This window comes from Myotis myotis, unplaced genomic scaffold (assembly GCF_014108235.1).
Source record: "Myotis myotis isolate mMyoMyo1 unplaced genomic scaffold, mMyoMyo1.p scaffold_m19_p_1, whole genome shotgun sequence".
Taxonomy (NCBI): domain Eukaryota; kingdom Metazoa; phylum Chordata; class Mammalia; order Chiroptera; family Vespertilionidae; genus Myotis; species Myotis myotis.
This window is the reverse complement of record NW_023416313.1, coordinates 185,014,952-185,042,080: the sequence shown is the minus strand read 5'-3', so window position 1 is coordinate 185,042,080 and position 27,129 is coordinate 185,014,952. Positions and strand designations below refer to the sequence as shown.

Here is a 27,129-nt window from a genome sequence, read left to right as displayed (position 1 = left end):
CAAAACAAAACAAAAAAAATCATGTGCACAAGGAAGCATGGGAAAAAAAATTGTTATAGCATTGTTTGTAAGAGCAAACTACTAGAAATAAGGCAGTGTCCCTCAGTAAGAAAATAGGTAAATAAGTAGTGAAACAATCCATATTATAGAATAATATACAGCAACCAAAAATAATAAAACGGATCCACATGTAATGCCCTAGATAGACCTCTGGGGATGGGGAGGGAAGCAATTTGCATTAAAAGGCATACAGCATGCTACTATTTATGTTTTTAAAAACTAATATGTTCTGTGAGTACATATATATATATATATATATATATATATATATATATATATATATATAAATCCATAGAAAAGTCTGAAATTTGAAATGCTAAACAGCTCCTTATAATCCTCCTTAGAGAGGAGGGCAGAATTGGGGGTCGGGATCATAGTGGATGTTAGTCCTATCTGTAACATTTTAATTTTTTTTTACAAGGAGGATATATTAGTATATTACTTGTGAAACTTAAATTTAATAATAAAAGTATACCACACACACGTATATATCAGATTATGCTCTATGAGAAATAAATATCTATTGATTCTCCTATTTGAGAAATGATTCCAAAATCTCTTCATTTTACACAAACTTCCAACTTACTAGAGATCCATTTGCATGTTTTATTTTATTTACTCCTTACTACATTGGTCGCAGTGTGCTCTAAGATTGCCATTAATAGTGGAAAAACACTGCCTTTGGAATGCTTGTGAAGTCAGTCATCGGGCAAGTTAATAGGCTTTCCCTGGGGCTGTCGGGAGATCAGCAAAGCCAATGGCATGAACATCTAGAAATGAAAACAAGCCTGCCTTCCCTGTAAGTAAAGCCCCAGACCTTCAATATTTGTTGGCTGGGTTAACCCCACTCTGTGCTGGCATTAATGGCCTCGCTCCTTCAGTTGGCTGATAAAGTCAAAGAGTGAAGTGGCAAATGAGGCTGAGTAATTCACATTAGGTGACCTCATCTCTTACCTGACTGAAAATGCTGGGACCCCGTCCGGTCAGGCTCTAAGGATGATGTGATCAGGACCCAGGAAAGGACAAATAGCCACAGCTCCAAGGGAGCGAGACCTGTAGCGGAGCCAGGCCACGTGACCCAGGGACTGGCAAACGATTGTGATGTTGCAGGAACCCAAAGGATCGGCCATTGGCTTTTGTGGGTCTCTGTTTTAGGGCTCCTCCAAGAACCTAACTCATACCCTTTCTGTTTGAGCTACAATTTTCAGTGATCTTTTCCGTTTTAGGTCCTACTATACATTTTCTCATTCTCTGTGTATTTCTCAGTTCAAATTTCTAGAGGAAAATCCGATTAGAGGAATCCCTCATGTTACACCTGGCCACCAGCTAGATCTCTCCCCAGCATGCTGATTGGCTGCTCTGGATCAGGTGCTCTGTCATCAATGCTCTTGACGGCAAGTGACAAAAAAAAACAAAAAAAAACAAAAAAAAAAACCTACTAAAAAAAGTGGTTCAGCCAACAAGGCCATGTGTTATCACAGAACAAGAAGTCCAGAGGTTGGGCCATTCCAAGATTAGTTTATTCAGTAGTGTAGTTCTGTCAGGACTCTGGGTCTCTGTGGTTCTTTTGGCTTTCCCCCATGGAAAAACAAACAAAACAAAAAAGAAAAAACGATGTCAGCAGCAAGGAAAATCATTCAGTGCACCCAGAAGACTTCCTGGTACCTCTCATTGGATTGAATGTCATTGCACAGTCATACCAAAACCAAGAGAAAGAAATAGAATTACTGTGATTGGCTTAGAGGCTTAGATTAGATAAGCAAGATTCACTTTTAGTCCAGCATCCCTATAGCATCAAAACAACATCGAAATGCCATTAGTCAGAAAGAGGGTCTGCCACAGATGTCCAGCTACTCAGTCAGGTGGCCACAGGTAAATTATACTCCTGGGGCTGTCTTTTCAAGCAGGGAGCTATGGAGATGGCTTCCCTTAGAAAGGGCAGTGTGAGAGACAGACACAATAATGGACATATCTCAGGCAAGCCAGCTTCCTTATCTGTTCTCAAATGAAATGCCAACGTGTACACACTGGTTATTTCTAAATGGCAAGCTAATAAATGATGCTTGTTTTCTTCTTTGTACAGTCTTATATTTTCTATAATACTCATTTTATAATTTTAAAAAATGTTACTTAAAAAAGTAATCCTCATTATACAACAGTCTCTGTGCTTTAAAATACAAATGTGGTTCCCCATAGAAAAAAATGTTGTGGCCGTCATGTCTTTTAGTGAAAGACCTGCAGATGTAACTAACCTCGGTGACTCTGCCTTTTGCTTGTGTTTTGATTGATGTAGCCTGCTTCTTGGATTCCATGGCAACCCTGGGACTTGCAGCCTACGGATATGGCATTCGATACGAGTATGGGATCTTCAATCAGAAGATCCGAGATGGATGGCAGGTATGCGAGCCATCTTTTTAAAATTTGTCATTAGAATAGATCTTCATAGTGTTCTAGATGATTTATAATTTCCAGACATTTAACGTGGAACTTCACTAATCTGCCTTGCGTTTGGTTGACATCAGTGAATACTGTCAGTCTCCCTCCTTTGGGCTGTAAGTTTCCTAAGAGCAGAGAGCCTGCTAGTATCATTCACCGCCGGACCCATTGCATCTTGTGCAGTGCCTGACTCACGAGGGCTCTGATAATATTTATCACTGACTCGCTGAGTGTGGACCACCTCCAATGTGTGACGTTCATTCTCTGCAGCATCCACAATGGAGGAGCACATCTTTTGACTTATGATCTCTCCCAATAACCTTTCATGGTAGGATGCGTGTTGCCATTTTATAGGTGAGAAAACTGAGGCTCTGAATAAATGAAGTTACCTCAGATCACACTGCTGGCAAACATGGGTCTGTCCCTAGGTTTCCAGGTCCAGGGTCAGTATTCCTTTCTACACTCAGTCTTGTCCTCCTTAACATGCCTATTTACAAGATACATCAGCTCAGGATTCTAATGTTTTAATAAGATGAAAGCAGGTAATCTTGTTAGCTGTTTCATCAAACAAATCTGGCACATATTCAACATGTATCTTTATAGGACGACTCTGTAGAGTTGCACAAACAGTAACCAAGTCATACAAATGACTCTAGTTTACGTTTATATAACCAAGCCAGATTCTTAGGAATTCCTTTCTCATACCTTTGAGAACTCTTTGAATCTACAGTCAGCCCTAGTGTGGACAGTTTTCCCTGATGCTAAATGTGATTTAGGCTTTCTCTCTCCCTACCTTTGTCCCACATACATACACCATTGACAACAAGATAATGAATTCGTTTTCCAAAAAGCCTGAGTTCTTTAAGCCCCTCCTCTGCTTCCAAGAGTCAGTCTGAGGGCAGTGTGCTCAGGGGTTGGATGTAGGGACCTAAGATGGAGCTGATCCCAGGAGCGAGGAAGGATGCGGGGCCCCACCCTGAGCAGCCCTGCTCGTGCCTGATAGGGGGGAGCTCCCCAACCCCCCCCCCCACAGGCCCTGCTCTGTGTGTGATGGGGTAGAGCCATACCCTCCCCATCGGCCCTGCCCTGAGTGTGAGAGTGGCGGCGCCCCAACCCCCTGATCGGCCCTGCTCTGTGGGTGACGGGGGCAGCGCCCCAACCCCCTGATTGGCCCTGCTCTGTGCGTGACAGGGGGTGGCGCCACAACCTCCCCATCGACCCTGCCTTGAATGTGACAGGGGACGGTGCCCCAACCCCCCAATTGGCCCTACCCTGAGCGTGACTGAGGGTGGCATCACAACCTCCCAATCTGCCCTGCTCTGTGCATGACGGGGCGGCGCCCCAGTTCCCCAATCGGCCCTGCTCTGAGCCTGACCAGGGGCTGCACCTAGGGATTGGGCCTGCCCTCTGCCACCCAGGAGCAGGCCTACGCCAGCAGGTCGTTATCTCCCGAGGGGTCCCAGACTGCCAGAGGGCACAGGCCAGGCTGAGGGACCCCCCTCCCCCCCGAGTGCACAAATTTTTGTGCACCGGGCCTCTAGTCTATATACATAAAAACCTAAGTGTTACCACCAGATGACCAGCTGGTAGCTATGATGTGCACTTACCACCAGGGGGCAGATGTTCAATGCAGGAGCTGCCCCCGGTGGTCATTGCCCTCCCACAGCCAACCTCCCATGACTGGCCAACCTCCCGCGGTCCCTCCCCCTGGCCAGCCCCAATCAGCCAATCGGCCCCAATTGGGACTGGGCAAGATGGCCCCAATTGGCCGCAATCGCCAGCCAGGCCAAGGGACCCCACCTGTGCACAAATTTGTTCACCAGGCCTCTTGTTATATGATAAAACCATGTAGCCATTAATATTATATTTTTATTAATTTTAATGAAATGGGAAATTATTTATGTTAGTTGAAAAAGGGAGGTATGGAATCATGTGGATGGTATGAACTCAACTATCCAAAGGCAGCCAAAAAGATAAAGAGCTAGAAAAATATATGTTAAAGTTTCAACAGTAATTATCTCTGGAGATAGGATTACAGGTGACTTTTACTGTCTTCTATTTACACTTCTACATGTCTCATAGTCCATAAGAAGTGTGTATTTTAGAGTCAGAAAAAACTATAAAAACAAAATAATTGGTTCCCTTTCCCAGTACAATAATCTAGAGTTACATGGTGAGAAGCTTAGCTAACTAAGCAGGCATTTCCAGCATGACTAACATTTTGACACAACTCAACCAACACATTGCATCCATTCTCTTTGAAAGTATCCTGTATGGTACTCATTTTACCCCAGAATGCTTAAGAATTTCATTTTTTATCTTCTAACTATTCTCCTGTAAAATATTTAAAAGAAACTCAGCAAATCAATCTCAAAAAAAAAATATTTTTCAGTGCTGTGTCCCCAGAAGTTTATGAAAGGTCACCATTAATCACACCTACTACCTTTTTAAATGGTCTTTATCCAAAATACCATCCCTTTCTCTCCTATAATACCAAGGAAGTATTTGTCTCTCCTATCAGACCCAGGAATTACATACTATCCAGTATTCTTAAAGAAAAAAGAGAGACCAAATGGCTTCTGCCAGTCTCTAAAGCTAGCCTCACTAGCCATCACCACTTTTTTATTATGACTTGAAATCAAGTCAGAAGCACACATAATTTCATTTGCCACATCCATTTCCAGGGATGGGATTTTAGAGAGCAACATAAGATACATCATACCACAAAGAAACCATTTCCATGAAAAACAATAAGTATCTTCCAGGAAAGCAGCCAGCATGCCATTCAGGGTATGGTCATGCCCCCACTTATACCAGATACATCCTTGCTCTTACAATGGCATATACAGAGAAGACTGAAAATTATGCAAGCTGGGAACATTTTTAAAGGTTGATGGAATTTTAATTTTTGAAGTCTCTCTCCAGGAAGTTTTGCAGTAATAATGTGTTCATTTTGAACCTCCATAAGGAAAATAATTTTATTGCTAAAATTCTTGACTTACCGTCAACTCTAATGGGGATCAGTAACAGTCCCCTCGGAAAATAATTGGCCTCTGGGAGGAAGAGGGGAAAGATGATGACAACAACCTCACAAGAAGTTTAACAGTCACACAGCAAAGTCCTGAGTAGAAAGGCACTCGCAGTAGGTGTCTTGGAGTTGAACCAAACAGTGCCTGCTGGACCCTTCTCTCTCTTGGAACCTGTGCCAAGCCTGCAATAATTAGTCATGCAAAAATTCCATTACCTGGGAATGTTTTAGTTACCATTGTTGAATTCTTGGCATTCCCAGAAATATTTTTCAATTATTTGTACTATCAGAGCATAGTTTGTTGTTTGGCCAGCATGACTCAGTGATTGAGCGTTGACCAATGAACCAGGAGGTCACAGTTCAATCCTTGGTCAGGGCACATGCCCGGGTTGCGGGCACCATCCCCAGTAAGGGTGTGCAGGAAGCAGCCAGTCAATTATTCTCTCTCATGTTGATGTTTCCATCTCTCCCTCTCCTCCCTCTTCCTTCCTCTCTCTGAAATCAATTTTAAAGAACATATTTAAGAAAGCATAGTTTGTCGATTACTCCTGATGTTTGCTCACTGGTTCTTCATGTCCTGTGTATCCCACAGTTGAGGGAAAGCATTTCTTAGAATTCGATCTCTGACAGAGCCCCCTGAGCTGACCTCTGCTTCCACACTGGCCGGAACACAGATCGCATTGAGTAATTCCTCTAGGGGCCAAGTCCAGGCTACCGCCCCCACCCGGACGGGCACACTGCTCCTTACTCCACGGAGCCATGCGGGCTTTGTCCCAGCTCTTCCGTCTGGGATGTTCAGGTCCCACAGCCCACTTCACTTGGATGTGAATGAAAGCTCTTCTCCCATCTTCAAATGGCTCAGCATGTTAGTGCATTCAGGGATCACTGGCTACATGGAAATTTAAATTTACAGGCCACTTTGTTGATTCATGGGGGGGCGGAGGGCGACGGGGAGAGGAGCAAGATAGAGATTTATCACCATCCAGCAGCTTCTGTGGATTTAGTGAGGGCAGTGGGCGGGGGGGGGGGAGCGGGGGGGGGGGCAGTTCTTTCTTTCTCCTCTGATCTGCTCAGACCAGTTTGTGGTTATGAAATACCTGTTTTTTCAATTTACCTTAAAAACAAGGTTTGTAAAATTGTGGGCATTGGTAACTGATTCCTTACTGAAGCAGAAGGAGACGAAAAACAAAGAACAGCAAGCTTTACGTCTGTTCCCCTACAGAACTCACTGACCCAGAGAGATTAAGACCGGCCATTATTCGTCAGGGAAAAACAAGACCAGCATTGGGTGGCGTTAAGAGGAACGAAACCGGTTTGGCTCAGTGGATGGAGCATCGGCCTGCGGACTGAAGGGTCCCGGGTTCGATTCCGGTCAAGGGCATGTACCTGGGTTGCGGGCATATCCCCAGTAGGAGACGTGCAGGAGGCAGCTGATCGATGTTTCTCTCTCATCGATGTTTCTGACACTCTCTCTCTCTCCCTTCCTCTCTGTAAAAAATCAATAAAATATATTAAAAAAAAAAAAAAGAGGAACCAGCGGACTAGCCCCTTGTCACAGAGAGTGAGGGTGACCGCTGACTTCCTCCGGATGCTGGTGGGACACTGAGAGCCCATTCTCTCTTCTGGAAGCATTTCAGCTGCTTGAGGGCAGGACAGCATGTTCCTGCTGCATTTCTCAACAGAAGATGTGCTGTCAGTTCTTTTAGGCATTTCACTTTTAAAAGGAGAACTTGTTTCTGCCTCATCTTCTTCCTGTTTCATATCAGATCTTCAGGTGTGTTTTACAACTGTCCTGAGTGCAGAAATGAGGCAAACGGGCCTTCCAGTTCGGTCCTTTGCTGTTACAGAAAGCAGTGTGCACATTGCCCCCAGCCTGCCCTTGCCTAAGTGCAGCATAGGGTGTTTTGTAAGTTAGGATGTTGTGATCCTTTTTGGATATCCTCGTGTATTTGTCTTAGAGTTCTAGTCATTAACACATTACCAGCCAATAAAATTCAGTTGTTTTCTTGTTAAATTTTAATTTAATGGCTCAGTCTCTTTATTACTGGGATAGTGGAATCTACATTCTGATTTATAGTTACTGGCTTTGTATCACCATCTAGCTCCTATACCACACAGCCCCTGGGAATTGTTAAAAATGCAGCATTTCAGACTCTGCCTCAGATTGACTGAGAACCTGCATTTTAACAAGATGCCACTGGCCCATTAGGTCACATCCAGCTCCAGCCTTCCCTAGGCTTCCTCCTGCATCTTAACATCCTCCTGCCTCCAGCAGCTGCCTCAATCCCAGATCTTCTGTTGTTTCTCTGAATCTCCTTTTCATTCGTCATTCTGCTGGTAGTTAATATTCATGGGTGGCTTACTGGCTTTCTTTTTTTTTTTTTTAATATATTTTATTGACTTTTTACAGAGAGGAAGGGAGAAGGATAGAGAGTTAGAAACATCGATGAGAGAGAAACATCGGATCAGCTGCCTCCTGCATACCCCCTACTGGGGATGTGCCCGCAACCAAGGTACATGCCCTTGACCAGAATCGAACCTGGGACTTTTCAGTCCGCAGGCCGACGCTCTATCCACTGAGCCAAACCGGTTAGGGCTGGCTTTCTTGTTTGAATAAATGAATGTGTATTTGCTTATCTGGCTATTGACATTAATATTTTGTTTCATATCTCAAAAAACAGTCGCTGTGTTTGCTTCTCCCTTCACATTGTGCCTGGGGCAGGCATTGAACTCATATTTAGGTGATCATGAGGCACCCAACTATAATATGTCCTAATTCATAAACAATATCATCTTAAACTAAAGCTGACTAAATCACCATGTTCTAATCTCATTGACAAGGGTACTTTGTGCTAAAAAATAAAAGTAAAAATATACCTTATCCCCCCCCCCCCCCGCCTTCCTTCTTGTCAGAACACAATTCTATTTTTTAAGAATATATGCAAGCCTGACCGGTGTGGCTCAGTGGTTGAGCGTCGGCCTATGAACCAGGTTTGCAGGCTTGATTCCCAGTGTGGGGCATGCAGGAGGCAGCCGATAAATGATTCTCTCATCATTGATGTTTCTCTCTCTCTCTCTCTCTCTCTCTCTCTCTCTCTCCTTTCTTCTCTGAAATCAATAAAAAAATATATTAAAAATATATGCAATATTTTAAAAGTTTCACAAATAATATCTTTATAGTAAAAAACATTCCCCCAAGTATTGTTATTGTTATTCTTGATGTTTTTTGGTTTATTGCAAACCAAAATTCATTTGATGTTTAGTATACCCTAAATACAAATTATGATTTTAGAACTTTTATAGAAAATATTTTGTTACAGATTACATAAATAGATGGTAAAAAATTGAAATTGCCAATAAAATTAATTCCTTACCTCTTAGTATATGTTATTTTCAAAATGAGCCATAATGAATAATCATTATTAGATCAAAATTATATAAGGACTAAATTAAACAAAGACAAGAAAATGTAAGTCTTCTTTACTATACTGAAATCAGCTTTATTAAGGGAGCTTTCTATGCATGTAAAAAGCTGAGTCTGTGCATGTAGGCACAAGAATCTTGACTGAAACCATCATGTAGGACCCGTCAGGTTGAGATATCCAACTGTGGGCATCCCTGGAGGGCCTCTCTCTTTTACTCAAGCTGTATTCACCAATGTTGGGCGCAGGTACAGTGTTTTGGCCAGGTTCAAGCCTCGGACTAATGAAAGGACAGGGTCCTCTCATTGCCACGTCCAAGTCCCAGCTGGAGGGCAGGACCCTCCCAGCACAATCATAGCCAACGGCTGTGGTTGTAAGCTTGAACCTATGGTCCGAACACATAGCCCCACGTGCCTTGTGATAGAGTTCGGGTGCGTGTAGTTGAGTGAGGTTGAAACTCACAAGAATGCTGTAAACAATGTGATCACGCCCCTACTTTGCCTCGTGGCGTCTGCTATAAAATAAAGACACGGTTTGTGGGCGCTGGCACTGTCTTCTCATCAGGGAGCAGCGTCCCACTGAGACCCGGCTTTCATTCTCTTGTCTGTCTTTTCTCAATCCTTTCACGCCTCCCCCCACCACCCCCCCCCTTCAGGATCATCCTTGGCTGTGCTGGCGCGGCATAAGTGGTGCCCGACCAGGGACTGAATTCTGGGACCAGGGCCTGAGTTTTGGCCGTAACAAGTGACGCCAGAGCAGGCCCCTTTGGCCGTAACACACCAATGTTAAGACACAGGCTCTAGAACACACAGACCTAAGGTCAAATTTTAGCTGTACCACGTATATCTGTGCAACTTGGAGCAAGTTACAGCTTTCTCATGTTTAAAAAAAGGAATCATGGTTTCCTCCTAGAGGGTTGCTATGAAGATTAAATGCAGTAATATCTATGACACATTTAGAGCAGTATCAGCAAGTATTGTTGTTGTTGATTTAGGCTGTAAGACATGAATCGAGATTGACAGGAGAACCAACACTCATCTTTCCAAAACAATATTCTCAAGTTGATTCAGTTAAAGATGTTTTCCATTTGATCTAATGGAAATGGCTCGGTCCCCGTCTCCCACAAAGTACATTCTAAGCCATATCCTTCTTGCAGGTAGAAGAGGCAGATGACTGGCTCCGGCATGGAAACCCCTGGGAGAAGGCCCGCCCTGAGTTCATGCTGCCTGTGCACTTCTACGGGAGAGTAGAGCACAGCAACTCGGGGGTCAAGTGGATCGACACCCAGGTATGCAGTGTCCTCACATTTAGTGTTCTGTGTGGTACAGCACAGGGAATACGTAGCATGGAGTATAACATGTATATGACATTAAGTATAGTATGTTGTGCATTGAATAATAGATTATATTCTTATAAATAAATGTGTGGCTCCTCTTAGTGCAACCCACTCATTTTGGAGACAAGGGATCTGAGGCCAAGAGATAAGTGATGTCCCCAAGGTCAAGTGATTCTCCAGGTCATTTTGCAGTCAGCTTTACCAGAGGCTAATCAATTCTGTAATTCCAGTATATTTAGCTCTCCAGTTGTATATAAAGTGGTTGATACCAAGATGGAATACATTTCCATGTCCTTCTTCACCCCACCGTGACATGTACCTTATTTACTTACAACTTCTCAGGGGTAAATATTTTCGAAGTAATAATTCGAAGAATTGCCAAAGTTCCTATGCCTTGCAAAGTCAAAAATAATGCAAAATATTGCAAAATGTCCCCGGTTATTTCGTGCCAAATCACTCCTAAGAGAAAAATACCTGTGGCAACCAAGTGCACTTACTCATGGCCCCTGACTTGAGTGTCACCCTGTCACTGAACAGCTCAGGTTTCAGCACCCCCAGTGGTGGGTTGTGCCTTGCTGCTTCATACTTCCTGATAAATAACCTTTATTAACAGCTGGACTGTCCAGTCATTGGAGATATTTAATACATGTGGTCTCAGGCTGGAAAAATGTATCACTGGTCATTCTTTCAAATCTTAAAGAAAATGGTAAAGATCAGGTAAATGTTCTTATATATCAAAATCGAGAGTGAAATTCAGTATTGTAATACAGACAGTCCTCGGGTTACATCGGACTCCACGTACATCGTTTTGTAGTTACATTGCCATCTCCCATTTAATTATTAAAAGTAAGTTCCATCATTTCGACGTATATACATATGTGTTTTATGTTTATTATTATTTATTTACCACAAGTAAAGGTCAGGAACTGTTATCTATCTTTTAATTTTTTTTTTTTTACTGTCTCACTTCATTACTGCTGTGTATGTGCTCCATGTGAGTGACGTAGGTACTTATGTAGATGGGTTCCGACTTACCGCAAAAATCGCGTTACATCGCACCGTAGGAACGGATCTCCAATGTAACCCAAGGACCTACTATATTAATATTGTTGGTTGTGGATTATTCTCCATGAATAAAGGCTTCATTTTGTCTTAGAAGCACCTAGGCCCATTTTGCAGCTGACTTTTTAAACTGATGGTCTGCTCTGCTAATTCATGTAGAGCTAGTCACAGTTCAGAAAAATAATACTTTTTAAAAAGGGTTTTCCTACCTAAACCTGAGTTTATTCAGCCTATGATATAACAGATTAGAAGCTAAAAATAGGTCATAGTACGATGATACAGGGAATAAACTAATACTGTGATTTTTAAGATAGTTCCTTTTTTATATTTCAGTTAAATAGACAACAAGCTGAGTTGCAATTGGTTACAAATATGATCCAGAGAGCTGCAAACAAATCAATTGTTAATATATCCAAAGAATTCTTACCTGTATTTGGTAGTAAACTAGCATGTGTTTGGTATAGATGTGGTGTCTAAAACTCCCAGTGACTTCTGATCTGTTTAAATATGTGCAGTTTTACACAATCAAACCTGGAATCACCTGTTTGCACTGCAGGCCCCACTGTTGAGCCAACTTGTATTTACAAAGCAACTCTAGACATTTTCATAATACATCCAGAAATTTAATTAGGGAGAGTGGGCTTTCTGTGCCCACAAAGGCACGGTTATGGGGCGGATGTGAATAAGGTGAGTGGCCCACACAGTACAGAACTTTGGTATGCAAGCCACCACTGATCAGCCCCGATTTGGAGCTGGAAGGGTCAGAGAGCGTGAGGCAGACACGGAGCGCGCATGCTGTGTGCAGCTGCCAGTGCTGAGCCGTTCACGCTTGTGTCAGTTCAGGTCCTCTGGGAAGCAGACCCAGCGAGAATTAGAAGTGGACGCGATATATTGGGGAAAGGCCTGTGAGAGATAAAGAGGAGGGGGAGCAGGAGGAGGTGCGACACTTTACAAGAATAAAGGGGGAAAAAGGGGGTTTCAGGAAGAGCCTCAGACAGCAGTGCAGCTCTGAGCAGGTGGCCAGGCTGATGGCGCCTGAGGTTAAAGTTACCCATGAGAGGAGTCCCAGCTCTCATTCGCCACAGTGGTAGCATCCCAGAGAAAGCACGGCCTGTGTTGGCGCTCAGAGGTGGCAGCTCTGCCTGAAGTTCTCTAAAGGGACATCTGAGCCACGTGCTTCCCCAGAGGCCTCAGTGATGCCTCAAGGGTCAGAAAGATAAACCGTGTTTGAGCCCAGACTCACCCCACTCTGTAAACAACCTTTCCTGATTGATCACAGCTCGCTTTAAAGGTCACCAGAGACCTTTATTGCCTAGTGAAGGATACTCAGAGAAGAGGGATGTATTACTTCGAGGAGGGCGTTCATGAAAGTGTGACTGAATATGTATGATTGATTGATATAGGCTGTCATGCTTCATTCATTCATAATTCATCAGACTCAATTAAAGAGATTAGTGTTTGCATTTCAGCCCTACCACTGACTGTGACCTTGGACAAGTCACTTCTCTCACAGCCTCGTTCTCCTCAAGTCCAAACAAGTGGATTGCACAGAATGATCTATAGCATCCTCCCATTCAATCAATCTGTCATTCCCCTCCCTTAGAGCTTGACTCTGATAAGGCAGGGAATAGAAAGGAATCTTTTCCCAATAAATTTTAAATCCACATGAAACACAGCTCATCTCCCTGTCCTTCTCTATTTCAATGAGTGTCACAAAGATTGAGCTAGATTTTCCAAAGCTTACTTCTCAGACCTACCTCTGCTAATTAGCAGCTGCTTTGTTAGGTCACTAAAATAACTTCTTCGTGAAACTCGGAAAAAACTAACATAGCATTTTAAACATCATATGTAACCTGTCTTCATAAATTTCCTATTCCGTTGATTCTTACCATATGTGAAATCAGGCCATGGAATAACCTACACTAAACTTCCTGATTACTGTTTTTTAATGGGTACAGAGTCATACCTGTCACTTTGTTTGCACGTCATAATTTATTCTTAGAGCAGTGGCTTGATCTGAAACATAAAAGATCTGTACTCAGATCAAGGCAAGGGACACCCAAGAGAAGTCAACATAGAAATGACACCAAGGACCATGGGTCTGGATGGGTCCAGCCTTCCAGATTGTTCCAATGGGAGGAGGATCCACAATGGCCCCTAATTACTGTCCCCACCCCTGGCCCAGCCCTAGGACCCTTGTCTTGGTTTAGGCCTCACACAATTTTAGTTAGTGATAGAGCCAGGAACAGAATTCCAGTTGCCATCTCCCAGCTCATTGTTCAATCTACGTCATCACAGTTGGGAAGCAGTGAGCAACTACTTTGGTTAATCCCACAGGTGGTCCTGGCCCTGCCGTATGACACCCCAGTGCCTGGGTATATGAATAACACCGTCAACACCATGCGCCTCTGGTCTGCTCGGGCGCCCAACGACTTTAACCTCCAAGACTGTGAGTACAGCATGGGCTCTGTTCCTGTGTGTGTGTGCTTAATCTTTTTTATCTCAGAAGCAATTTAGTACTCTGTTCTAGAAAGATGGCACAAAGCAAGGATCTTGGGGCCTAGGACACCGTGGCTTCTTTTTGATGATTGCCAGTTAGAACCAAATTGAGCTTGAGAAAGAAAGCCTTGAGTTTCTGATCGGAATTTTTTCAGTGACTAAGCAGCCCTGTGGAGGAGCAGGTATGGAGGAGATTTTTAAAGTCTGGCCTTCTTAGACTTTCATATGGATCACAGCGTAAAGGTTTATTGAAATCCTTTTGAATTTTTAGAAATTTTAGAAATCCCACATGATACACAGCAAAGATCAGGTGAGGTCAAGGGCCTTTGATAATAGTGGCTGGCTTGTCTGCTTATTCATTTTACTATTGTTCCACCCAGTTAACGTTGGAGACTACATTCAGGCCGTGCTGGACCGAAATCTGGCCGAGAACATCTCCCGGGTCCTCTATCCCAATGATAATGTGAGTGATCGAGCTTGCTTTCTCGGGGAAAACAGAAGCAGCTTATTTTGGAAGCACCTTTTCAGTAGCCTTCGTAAAGGGCTTTAATATTGATTTTGCATCTTCAGTGCAAAATAATCTCCATCTGAATTGTCTAGACTTCCCCTTCCCATCCAAGTCAGGAAAACAAATGTGTACAGTGTGTGAAGCCAGAATTGGTATTTTGCCCTTGATCAGTGACGCCATGACTGATTGGAAGTTCTGTACATGTATTTCAAAACAGACCTGGATATAAAAGATTAGTTGAAGCACTGCTTGCTTTCCAAACAGAAATTTCATCCACATCAGAGTCCCTGGAGGTTTCCTGCCTGGCCTCTTCCCCTAATGTCAGGCTCTTCCGGCCCTCTGACCCCGGAGAAGTGGCGTCATGGACCTCGGAGCTGACCCAGGAGCAAACACTTGTTTATGCAATTTATTCATCTCTCTAAACTTTTTCCTAACTTTACATTAAGAACAGCTTAGCTAAAAAAACAAACAAGCAAGCAAACACTTGGAGCTGGATCTTAGATGACTGCTATGGATCCTTATTTGGTTTAAATATACTTAGCCCTAACTTCTACATGGGTAAAATTATTTTCTTAAAGCTATAATGATTTTTATTTAAAAAGTAATCATCTCAGAAGCAACCAAATCAGTACTCTGCTCAAAAATGATGGCACAAAACTATTTGGGGACCAGGACATAAATGATCCTTACGGCCAGATGTCCACTTGGTGTTAAACCACAGTCTCTAAGGAGGATTAAGTTCGCTGCAGCCTTTTCAAGAACTTTATGGTGTGTGTTATTTTTTTTCCTTTGGGAAAAACACTGTGACTTCTGTACATTTCAGAGAAATCTCCGATCCAAAAGCAAAAGGTTGTTCTAGTTCACGGTCAATTAAAGTAAGACTCGTTCCAAGCCTGGGGCTATCCTGATTGGTTCACTGGAAGGGACTTGAACTTCATCCTCCTGTCTTCAGTAAGGACCAAAATTAACTTTACTTAGAAATAATCATCTGCAGCAATTGACACTCTTTCCCCACTAATTTGAACTTCTGGAAGTCAGTGATTATGTCTAATCATTTTATTTCTAGCATATACTAAGTATGAGGTGCAAAGTTGACTAAATTCACTGAGTAAAAGGTAGCTCTCCAGATTATGCTTGTTTTAAGTACAAGTAATACATCATTTTTGTACTGTAATTACAAGAACAAAACTCATTCCTTCTCCCCAACTTGGCCATACCCTAGTCCAGACAAGATTCTTCCCAAGAATCTGTCCTCCCTCTGCAACAAGTTAGATATTTTTTTTCTTGCTTAAAGCTTTTTAAAGGCTTCTGATCACCTAAGAGAAGTACAGAATCTTAGATGTGCTCTCTAAGGTCTTCATTAATACGGCCGTGAGTTCTCTGACGCACCCTCCATGATCCTGCCCCAGCAATGAGGTATCAGATGTGCAGGACAGTTTTCCCTGCCTGTTCTTCTCACCTGAATGCCTTTGCCAGGCTGCCTCTGCCTGTAATGATTACTCTGGCCCCCTGTGCACATCTGACAAATCCAGCTTATCTTTTTGGGCTCAGATAAAAAAATTACCTGAGTACCCAGGTTCCCAGAGTACTGTGTATATAATAAAATATAACATTAATTTTTTAATCATCACATTTTATTTAAAGCCTTGTTTACACATCTCTCTCTTTCCCCACTAATTTGAACTTCTGGAAGTCAGTGATTATGTCTAATCATTTTATTTCTAGGATATTAAAAATTCCCTAACTCAAGAAAGGTTTAAATTCATTTTGGATAGATTTATAATGCTTTTTTTTAAAAAAGAAGAATGATCTCATTATAATTTTTACCATGATACATGCCACTAGAAAATAAAATGTTAGCAATATAAAAGAGTACTAAAAGAATTTTTTTTAAATTCCAAATCCACCTATAAATTCTTATTGGTAATATCAATTCAGTTTCCTATTAATAACTTTTAATTTTTAATTTGGTTTTTAAATTTTTATCAAAGTTACACATGCACATAGTTTAAAGAGAAAAACATTCTGTGAGGCCTATATAAAAACATAGTCTTCCATTTCCCACTTCCCAGACGCAACTACATCCCTTGCTTCTAATTACCTTCCTGGATTCTTACCTCCATATCCTATATAATAAAAGGCCAATATGCAAATCAACCAAAAGGCGGAATGACCAGTTGCTATGATGCGCACTGACCACCAGGGGGCAGATTCTCAATGCAGGAGCTGCCCCCTGGTGGTCAGTGCGCTCCCACAGGGGGAGTGCCGCTCAGCCAGAAGCCCTGAGCTGGGCTCACAGCTGGTGATCGCAGCGGTGGTGGCAGGAGCCTCTCCCACCTCCACAGCAGTGCTAAGGATGTCCGACTGATGGCTCCAGGACTGTGAGAGGGCGCAGGCCGGGCTGAGGGACCCTCCCGAGTGCACAAATTTCGTGCACTGGGCCCCTCTCTAGTTTCTAATAACAAGCTGTTTCTTCTTGGTTTGCCCATTTCACAATTGTGAAATTGAACATGAGAATATAGCTCACTCCCTCCCATACACTCCTACCTCACCACACACACACATATTTCCTACCCCTGTTCTCTCCACATAATTACATAGTAATTTTCACTGGCTCCTTAATCAGTGTTTAAATTATTATGACCATACAAAGGCTTCAGGATGCTGATCTATCTATGCCTATGTGTGCATATAATGATTATTTTTTCTTCCCTTAAAATGTTTTTGTTTTTCTTGGAGTTGATAGTCATTGTTTGTTTGCTTGGGTTTCTGAGTACTTTTCCTTATTTTATCCTTCACTGTCCCTCAGTTGCAGACATGTCCTCTGGATACATTCAGACACAGGAGGCATTCTGTTAACTCGGTCTTTTTGAAAAGCCTCCTCTGGATCTCTCCCGGTTGACGGCTTCCCTGTCATCTCAGGGTCTTCTTTCCCTGTTATTCTGAGGCATCCTGTGCTCACTGAGTTTCTGGGGTCATTTGTGTTCATGTATTTCTTTTTCTTTGTTTGTTTCTACCTTGTTTTGGTAGTACATATGCTCCAAGGGCTTCCTGGGAAAGAATGGATGTAAGGTCAAATTTTTTTGAGACCTTGAATATCGGAGAGTGTCTTCTTCTGCCCTCACATCGATAGCTTGCCTGGATGTAGAACACATTTTTTTGTTGATGCTGTCTTCAAGTTTTCGGTATTGCTGGGAAGTACAGTGCAATTCTGATTCTTTTTTCTTTAATTTTGAAATGACAGTTGATGCAATTCTGGTTCTTGATCTTTTGTTTGAATTGTGCTCTTTTTCCCTTTGAAGCCTGTAGTAGGGTAATACATATATTACCCTACTCTGCCTTCTCTCAACCTCTCCTTTCCTCAATCACCTATTTCCAACTGTACTAGATCTGGGGAGGGTTGCTTGGTGTGAGTCTGTTTTCACCCATGGAGCCTGGTTACCCTTTTAGTCTGGGAACTCAGCACTGCAGTTCTCTGAGAAATGGTCTAGAACTATTGAACATTCTCAACTAGTTCTGTAGTTTTCTTACCTTTTTTCTTCTATTTATCATTTCTTTGGCTTCTTGCTCCATTTTATGGGTGATCACAACTCTCTTCCGATCCTTTTATTGTGGGTTTTTTTTTATTTTGACTATCATGTTTTAATTTCTGAGTAATCTTTTTTTTCTCTAGATATTTTCTTGAATACACTATCTTTTCTAATCTGAGGATATTGATAGTATTCTTTTAATATTCCTTTTTCTAATCTCTGTGTCCTCTGAGTTTGCTTTTGCTTGTTTATTTTGACCTCTAGCATTCTTTTACAAAATTTTCTTAGATATCTAATGATTCTTAGTTGCCCATTAAAGTTTAAGGGAAGGGTACCCACAAGCTTTGGGGTAGCTCTGTACACTTGGGTGGGGTTGGTCTATTTGGGTTCCACTCTACTGTCATCTGGTAGGGCCATTTCCTGGGGAGCACCTCCTGTCAGTGTCTGTACTTCCTCTTGGCTGGTCAGATTCCCTAGAGAAGACTTTCCTGGTAGAACTAACATTGACTGCCTGTGTTCTGAAATTTGGTTGAGAGGAGAGCACTGAGCATCTCAACATTCAGTACATAAACTTTCCTGTGACCCCCTTCTTCGCATTTTCAGTAGGGGGTGGTACCCACCTTCACCTATGCCTGCTGCCCACCAGTCCAGAGACCCTGTTTGACCATCTCTACAGAAACACCAACAGCTTCTGCTTCGGTTGAGGAAGGAAACTGCTCAGCTGAGGGAACTGGGATGAGGTCTGAGCTACTGCTTCTTAGACAGGCTCTCAACTAACCTTTTACCGCATTTTCACCCCTACTTCCTAAGGAGACCCAGTGCTGTTGTTTCCTGCGCCTTTGGGGGCTGTGGTGTATTAATCGAGTTGCTTTTTGGCTCTTTTCCGATACCCAGTCAGGATTCACCCATCCTAGGTCTACTGGCTCAGTTATCGCTCACCCGTTTTCAGCTTCTAAAAAGTTGTTGCTGTTGTCTCCTCTCCCATTCCCATCATTCTTTATCAGCAGCCTTTTAAACATTCTCTTACTGTCATTTCAATGGAGTTTCAGGAAAGAGCAAAGGCTAGTGCTTGGTGTCCTACCAGCCATCTTCCACCCGATGTCCAGTGGGCTTTAGCCTTGAAGTTCTCTGGGCAGACACACCAATCAAGGTTTGGCCACACCTAACACTGTGAGCCACTCATTCTTCTCTCTGGCTTGAAGTTTTTTGAAGGGAAGGAGCTCAGATTGAAGCAGGAGTACTTTGTGGTGGCCGCCACCTTGCAAGATGTCATCCGACGCTTCAAAGCCTCCAAGTTTGGCTCCGAGGATCGTGCCGGAACTGCGTTTGATGCCTTTCCAGACCAGGCAAGTATTCAGTCCGTGAACCCAGGGGGGACAACTGAGGGGACGAGGATTTCCTATCAATTTACTCCTCTGTTTCAGTGCTAAATCAGTTGAGTAGGTAATGCATGCTAAAGCATTCCAGGGAAGGTTGGCATATCATTTGGCCTTTGCCCAGCAGGGATGAGGTCAAGGAAGCCAGACCTGGGCCACCGTCGCCTTCACCTTGATGTCTTCCTCCACACAGGTTGCGATCCAGCTGAATGACACTCACCCTGCACTCGCCATCCCTGAGCTGATGAGGATTTTTGTGGATATTGAAAAATTGCCCTGGTCCAAGGTCTGGATAATTTGGCTTCTTTTCCCTTCACTTAATCAAAATATCTGTGGTTGGGAGATTTTGCAAAAAGCTCCTTTTGTGATTTTTTTTTTAAATAAGTTATGGTTGCCGAAACCGGTTTGGCTCAGTGGATAGAGCGTCGGCCTGCGGACTGAAAGGTCCCAGGTTCGATTCCGGTCAAGGGCATGTACCTGGGTTGTGGGCACATCCCCGGTGGGGGATGTGCAGGAGGCGGCTGGTCGATGTTTCTCTCTCATCGATGTTTCTGACTCTCTATCTCTCTCCCTTCCTCTCTGTAAAAAATCAGTAAAATATATTTTTAAAAAAAAATAAAATAAGTTATGGTTGCTGACGTCACTAGTTAGAGGTAAACCTCACTCTGGTGCTGACACATCTCCATCTTTACTACTTCACAGGGAGTTAGACTAAGAAATGAACAAGTACATTCCTAATGGAACTTACCGTTTTTGTGTCTAAAAGGGTTTTAGATTAAGCTCTCTAACCCCAGGATACAGCTCATTGAAAGTGTCCCGTTGCTTTGGAAGTCAGTATTTTAAACATACTTTATACCGTCTCACAATATTACTTAAGTTTTTATTCTTCAAATGTTGTTTATTTGATAAATAAAGACAGCCCTAGTTGGTTTGGCTCAGTGGATAGAGTGTTGGCCTGTGGACCGAAGGGTCCCGGGTTCCATTGTGGTCAAGGCCTGGGTTGCGGCTCAATCCCCAGGAGGGGGTGTGCAGGAGGCAGTCGATTGATGATTCTCATCATTGATGTTTCTATCTCTCTCTCCCTCTCTCTTCCTCTCTGAAATCAATAAAAATACATATATTTTTTTAATCAATGTTTTTAAAAATGAATAATTAAAGACACAGTCGAATAATAGAGAAGATTTATTAACATGCCGTCTTATGTTTTATCAGTGCATTTTAGAACTAGCTGCCCTTTGGTACCCCAAAAACATATTCCCACTCTCTGGACCATTCAGGAATCGAGTGGAATCAAGAGTGTGTAACTGTGTACAAGCAGATGGAATTGTCCTCTTGCAAATGAATTGCCCTGTTATAAATGGGCGGGGATTGAGGAAATGTTTGCTGTGTGAAGGGGTGTGACAGGCAGGGCAGCCTTCCTGGCAGAGGAAAGCCGCTCAGCCCTCCCTTTCCCGCAGGCGTGGGAGATCACCCGGAAGACCTTCGCGTACACCAACCACACCGTGCTCCCAGAAGCCCTGGAGCGCTGGCCTGTAGAGCTGGTGGAGAAGCTGCTTCCTCGACACTTGCAAATCATTTATGAGATAAATCAGAAGCATTTAGATGTAAGTCATTCTGAGAGTGTCATGACAATGAGATCTTGAGAGGTTTGGGGTGGCTACAGTGTTCCCTCTTTCCAAACTTCAGACCTAAAGATTGAAAGACCAATGATTGATGTCTTTCAATCATTGATGCATCAAAAGTATCCAAGCCCTAACTGGTTTGGCTCAGTGGATAGAGGGTTGGCCTGCGGACTGAAGGGTCCTGGTTCGATTCTGGTCAAGGGCACATGCCCAGGCTGTGGGCTGGATCCCCAGTGAGGGGTGTGCAGGAGGCGGCCAATCAATGATTCTCTCTCATCATTGATGTTTCTATCTCTCTCTCCCTTTCCCTTCCTCTCTGAAATCAATAAAAAATATATATATATTTTAAGTATCCAAGTCTGGGTGGGACTCTGTTAAAGACATCTTTTTGAAAGTACTAAAATACAGGGATGGCATCTCCCGAAGGCTAACCAGCCCCTCTCTGTGGGAGTGAGGTTTTATATTCACTCCGTCAAAAATTTTGGTTGGAAAGTGAACAACATTATCCCAACGTTGCTTTAAACCTGAGTGACCAGTGAGGCCTTTCTCTTCCTTTGGCTAGAAAATCGCAGCCTTGTTTCCTAAAGATGTTGACCGTCTGAGAAGGATGTCCCTGATCGAAGAGGAAGGAGGCAAGAGGATCAACATGGCCCACCTCTGCATTGTGGGCTCCCATGCTGTGAATGGCGTGGCTAAAATCCACTCAGACATCGTGAAGACCCAAGTGTGAGCTTCCAGTCCCAGGGTGGTGGGTCTGACGCTGCTCCATGAATGGAACAGTGCGAGTAAACTCAGTGTTGCTTTGGAGAGGAGGAACGACCCTGACAAAATGTTTTAAAGTATTTTTTTCGTGAGAAAAGGTCCTTCCTCTATGAACCATCCTAATTCTAGATATAGGAGACCAAAACTAAAATTATTCTGTTGAAAAGTCTGGTTAAATGTTGGTGCCAGAAAATCATACGGAGGTGATTAGATTTGGAATTTTCCTTGTAATTATTTTGAATCGCAAATGGATTTCTATTTAGAATGACACCCATAGGTGCTCTTAGCTCCTCCCTCCACCTTTATTTAATCTTTCTCAGCCAGCACGGGACTCTTTGAATATAACTCTGAACTTCAGCCTGCATGCAGGAACCTGCTGTTCCAGCCAGACTCAGTGGCGTGTCTCTTCTGTCCCCAGATTCAAGGACTTCAGTGAGCTAGAACCAGACAAGTTTCAGAATAAAACCAATGGGATCACTCCAAGGCGCTGGCTCTTACTCTGCAACCCGGGGCTTGCAGAGTTAATTGCAGAGGTAACTGGGAAGTGCTGAGAGGGAGAGGGAGAGAGGGAGGGAGATCCGACTGGAATGCAAGAGGCATGAGTGCACTTACAATTTGCAAATACAGTCTGTAGCAGGGCCGGCTTCATCAGCAGGTGGCCTGTGCAGTCCCATGAGGCTCTGTGCTTGACTTCATTCTCTGCTGCCGTCACCTTGAAAGTCTCAATTTTGATCAAGGGCCCCGACCCATTCTGTACCTGGTCCTGGCTAACAGTATTCATAGGACACACAGATGGAAGTTGGTAACGCTATTTAGTAAAAGAGGATAACCAAGGCCATATAAATAACTAGTGGAACCTGGGTCCTTTGCCAGCCTCTTCAGGTAGATTCCCAGTTTTTAACGCAATACCCCTGAGACGACATTTAAGATTCCTGCCAAGTGTCCTTCCCACACAGCAGTCCTAGCCTCTTCTGCGTCTTGTGTGGTAGGTGAGCTGTCCCGTGGTAGCTGAGTGAGCACGCACCACAGGGACATTAGCTGCTCACTTGGGCCTGATTGCCAACCCTGATTAAAGCCGCCTCTTCCTTTAAACTGAAAGAAAATCGGGGAAGACTACGTGAAAGACCTGAGCCAGCTGACGAAGCTGCATGGCTTCCTGGGGGACGACGTCTTCCTCCGCGAGATTTCCAACGTGAAGCAGGTGAGACGCGGTGTGGGCTCCTGCCCGGCACGTGCTTTGCGGGCTTATGATCCAGTTTTTAAAGAGGGACCTGATGCTTCCCCATTAAAGGACTCCTCCTGCCCGGGCACTGTCTCAACAGGAGAACAAGCTGAAGTTTTCCCAGTTCCTGGAGAAGGAGTACAAAGTGAAGATCAACCCAGCCTCCATGTTTGACGTGCACGTGAAGAGGATCCACGAGTACAAGCGGCAGCTCCTGAACTGCCTGCACGTAATCACCATGTACAACCGTGAGTCGGCCCAGTAGCCACCAGGTGCCCCGGGGCGGAAGCAGCACCCTGCGCGGGCCTCGCCACCCGGCCATCATCCATCCCGTGCTCCATCCACTTCTCCATCTTTTTCAGGCATTAAGAAAGACCCTAAGAAGTTGTTCGTGCCCAGAACAGTTATAATTGGTGGCAAAGTAAGTTGATTTTGTTCACTGGGGACGTGGGGGCGCTAATCTCTTGCCATTTCTCCACTTCCTCGTGGCTGCATTCTGTCAGTGTGTTCCACATTCTTCCCCAAGGCTGCCCCGGGATACCACATGGCCAAAATGATCATAAAGCTCATCACTTCCGTGGCAGATGTGGTGAACAATGACCCCATGGTTGGAAACAAGTTGAAAGTCATCTTCTTGGAGAACTACAGAGTGTCTCTTGCTGAAAAAGGTAGTGCCCTCATTGCAAACCATGTGAGGCCAGGGCAAATGCTAGGAAGAGATGACAAGATATGGAAAAATGGGGCAGCTGAGCTCAGGGAGCCAGGAGCTGGGGATAGAAGGTGTCACCGGGCAGAGTAAGAGCCTAAGCTAAGAGCTTTTAAGATGACCCAACTGACAATGAGATTGCTGTCCCCAGAGTCAATATCACAGTGTACATGTCACACTATCACGGTATACATTTGCAAGTGCATTTTCCTCCCAGCTAGTCAGAGCTGGGGGCTAGAGGAAGCAGCCCTGAGGTTTTGATAAAGTGCAGACTGTGCTCTACAAAAGAAAGAGATCTTCAGTTCCCAGCCCCAGTTTTGCAATAGGATACCAACTCCCCAGCCCCCAGATAATCCTCTGGTCACTTCGTTTGTTCATGTGGCAACAGGGAATGAGGACAGACGTCAGGCTGCCAGAGCACGAGGCTTAGCTGTGCCTCAGATGGGCCCTCAGAGATCAAGCGTTGAGTTTCCATGTGGGGACAATCAGACTGGCTAGAAGCCAACATCCCTTTCTCTACCACTGGGACCTTTGCTATTTGCATCACATACAAAGCGCCATCCACATTCAAATGCCAACTGTGTATTGACCTGTTTCCTGCATTGAAAAGGGATCTTTCTCTTTTTGAGGTGTTTGTGGGTCCTCTGCTGTTACTGTTTAAGAACTGTCTGCACAAAGGAAAAGGAGCCAGGTTCCTAGGGATGCAAATGAACATATACCTAATCCACAAATAAGCTCTGAAACTAAAGCAGAGAGTCAGTCCTGACCTTTGTAGAGAAGGGGGCAGGACTGCAGGCTGCACTAATTTATGTAAATCAGGATGAAAGCTCGGAGGCTTGGTGTCTGGCCCTAGACACACCTCAGTTGCATGTGGCTCATTTCCTTGCAGTGAAAGTTGAAGAAGGGTGAGGAGAAGTGGAAGGAATACAAACAATCCTGTTTCCTCGGATTGCAAAAGAAGGGTCAGGAGAGACTCTGAATTTTAAGGATCTAGAAAGAAAAGTTCCAATATATTAAAATTGTAAAGAAGAAGAAATAAAAATAAAACCATGACAAAATTTGGAAGGGAGAAGAGAAATGGGTCAACTTTCATAGCAGAGAGTCAGTAAATGCTGTTTGAAGTTTATGGACCAAGGAAGAGTAGGATAAGCATATATTTAGCACTGTGGCCATAACCACCAAGATAGCACATCAAAAATGGACAAAAGTGGCCCAGCTGGTGACTCTCGCATCCCTATGAACCAGGAGGTTACAGTTTGATTCCCGTTCAGGGCATATGCCCGGATTGCAGGCTCTGTCCCCAGTGTGGGGTGTGCAGGAGACAGCCGATCAATGATTCTCTCTCATCATTGATGTTTCTGTCTCCCTCCCTCCCCTTTCCTCTCAGAAATCAATTAAAAAAAAAAGACAAAAGTGGTTGTCTGAGCCCTGGGGAAGAGTGAGATCTGTCCTTCACCATTTGAATGTTTATCTTGATGACATGTACTACTTTAGTGATCAAAGCAGGCCAGCTACATAAATTCTTAGATGAAATAGAAGCAGATCTAGAGTCATAATCACTCATTTTAACATGCCTGTCTTGCAGTCATCCCAGCCACAGATCTGTCGGAGCAGATTTCCACCGCAGGCACTGAAGCCTCAGGGACAGGCAATATGAAGTTCATGCTGAATGGGGCCCTGACCATCGGGACCATGGATGGGGCCAACGTGGAAATGGCAGAGGAAGCCGGGGAAGAGAACCTGTTCATCTTTGGCATGAGGATAGACGATGTAGCTGCTTTGGATAAGAAAGGGTGAGAGAACAGCTCTTCCACGAGGGTGCCTGCCCACCCAGGTATCCCACTCAGGCTGAGCCACAGGAAATGTGGCAGCAGACATCTCCCAAGAGTCAGAGGAGCCTCCTGGCCATGGATTAGTCTAATGCAGTGGTTCTCAACCTTAGCTGCACATTAGAATCACCTGGGTATCTTTTTAAAATCCTGATTTCTGGGCCTCATCATTAGTAACAAAGAAACAGAATGTCCAGAGGATGAGGCCCAGAAATCAGGATTTTAAAAAGATACCCAGGTGATTCTAATGTGCAGCCAAGGTTGAGAACCACTGGTTTAATGAACTCCAGCAAGTTAAAGTTAAAGGACCTTGGGCCCAGGTGCATAGGGTTGTTGCTCTTCAGTATCAGCCATTGCAGAGCGGGCCTGATGAGCTGGTCACTTCTCTGCATCCTGTGATTTTTAACTTGATCAAAAGATGAACCAGTTTTTGCCTATGATTTAAGATTGCTCCTTTAAGACTGCAAACAGATGGACTAAAATGTAGGAGAGGGTAGGTAAGGGTGTACAGAAGCACCCAGGAATAGTTTCTCTTAGAATATGGATAGATTTATTCACCAGGTTTATTAACCTGGATAAAAAAATAAAAAGTGCTGCCCAAAGGAACGACAGGGATCACAGCATTTGGGGGTTGTCGGGTATACTTCCTGACCCTGGGAAGTAAATTTTAACTTAGTAGCAACAAATCTGAGGATCTGTGGGTCCAAAAGCAGCTGGTTAACTTAACATGATGCTTGTTTAGAGCCATAAAGTCTGCTTTGAAATGAACCTTACTGTCTTCTAGACTAGACTATTGCTCTGGGACTAGAATTTTTTTTAAAATCTGTCAGTGTCTTCATTTACAAGGAACTAATCAACGTTAAGTGTGGAGGGGGGAGGGAGAAATGTCGGAATCTAGTCAAATATTATTGATACCCATATTGAACTTTATAATGAGTTTATAAAATTTAGTATTTCTGAATGCATTTTTCACAGCTAATGTGGTGTCTAGTGTATTGCTAATCACAAACACTAACAGAACTTTCTTCTTACCTCACCCCCACCCCACAGATACAACGCAAAAGAATATTACGAGGCACTTCCAGAGCTGAAGCTGGCCATTGATCAAATTAACAATGGCTTCTATTCTCCCAAGCAGCCTGACCTCTTCAAAGATGTAATCAACATGCTATTTTATCATGACAGGTGAGTGCCCCCAAGAAGGTGGTGTTATTTCAGCCATGACAAGGGAGCAAGAACATCATAAATCAACTATAACCCAACTATGTAGATTAGCATAGATCTGTGATCTGACAAGCTAACCTAGGCTTGGAAAGAAAAATTAAAGATTCTCCACTGGCAATGCTAGGAAGCTTTAAGGATAAGACCCACAAACCTGGTGTTCTTTTTCTCCTTCCACTGGTGGACACAGCTTTCAGATGCATCTGTATGATGACATTTTTCCCTGTGGGGAGGTCCGTAGAAAGGCTGAGGGCTGTTTAAAGTTCTTGTGAATGGAAATGTGAGTTCGGTAAAGCGGCCATGAAACAAAAGAGAATTTTAAATGGAATCTTAACACATCTATTAATGAAGCTTTTTGTTGTTTTGATTTTTCCTCCCAATCACACAAAAAACAACAACACAGGTTTAAAGTGTTTGCAGACTATGAAGCATATGTCAAGTGTCAAGAAAAAGTCAGCCAGCTGTACATGGTGAGTACACAGCTGAGACGTATAAAGTAAACCAGCTTAC

The 27,129-nt window shown here is 43.6% G+C and overlaps 1 protein-coding gene across 1 annotated transcript in view; it reads left to right on the top strand.

Annotated features, from left to right (window-relative positions):
• The window catches only part of PYGL (glycogen phosphorylase L), a 38,948-nt gene that overhangs the window by 8,965 nt on the left and 2,854 nt on the right, over positions 1-27,129 (top strand). Inside the window, exons 4-19 of the mRNA XM_036306608.1 lie at positions 2,354-2,457; positions 10,103-10,234; positions 13,682-13,793; positions 14,224-14,306; positions 19,084-19,227; positions 19,451-19,543; positions 20,715-20,861; positions 21,442-21,605; positions 22,060-22,174; positions 22,741-22,842; positions 22,964-23,111; positions 23,226-23,284; positions 23,390-23,531; positions 25,155-25,362; positions 26,449-26,583; positions 27,023-27,089. Of these exons, the coding sequence (XP_036162501.1) occupies positions 2,354-2,457; positions 10,103-10,234; positions 13,682-13,793; positions 14,224-14,306; positions 19,084-19,227; positions 19,451-19,543; positions 20,715-20,861; positions 21,442-21,605; positions 22,060-22,174; positions 22,741-22,842; positions 22,964-23,111; positions 23,226-23,284; positions 23,390-23,531; positions 25,155-25,362; positions 26,449-26,583; positions 27,023-27,089 (1,955 nt within the window). The remainder of the gene's footprint in view (positions 1-2,353; positions 2,458-10,102; positions 10,235-13,681; positions 13,794-14,223; positions 14,307-19,083; positions 19,228-19,450; positions 19,544-20,714; positions 20,862-21,441; positions 21,606-22,059; positions 22,175-22,740; positions 22,843-22,963; positions 23,112-23,225; positions 23,285-23,389; positions 23,532-25,154; positions 25,363-26,448; positions 26,584-27,022; positions 27,090-27,129) is intronic.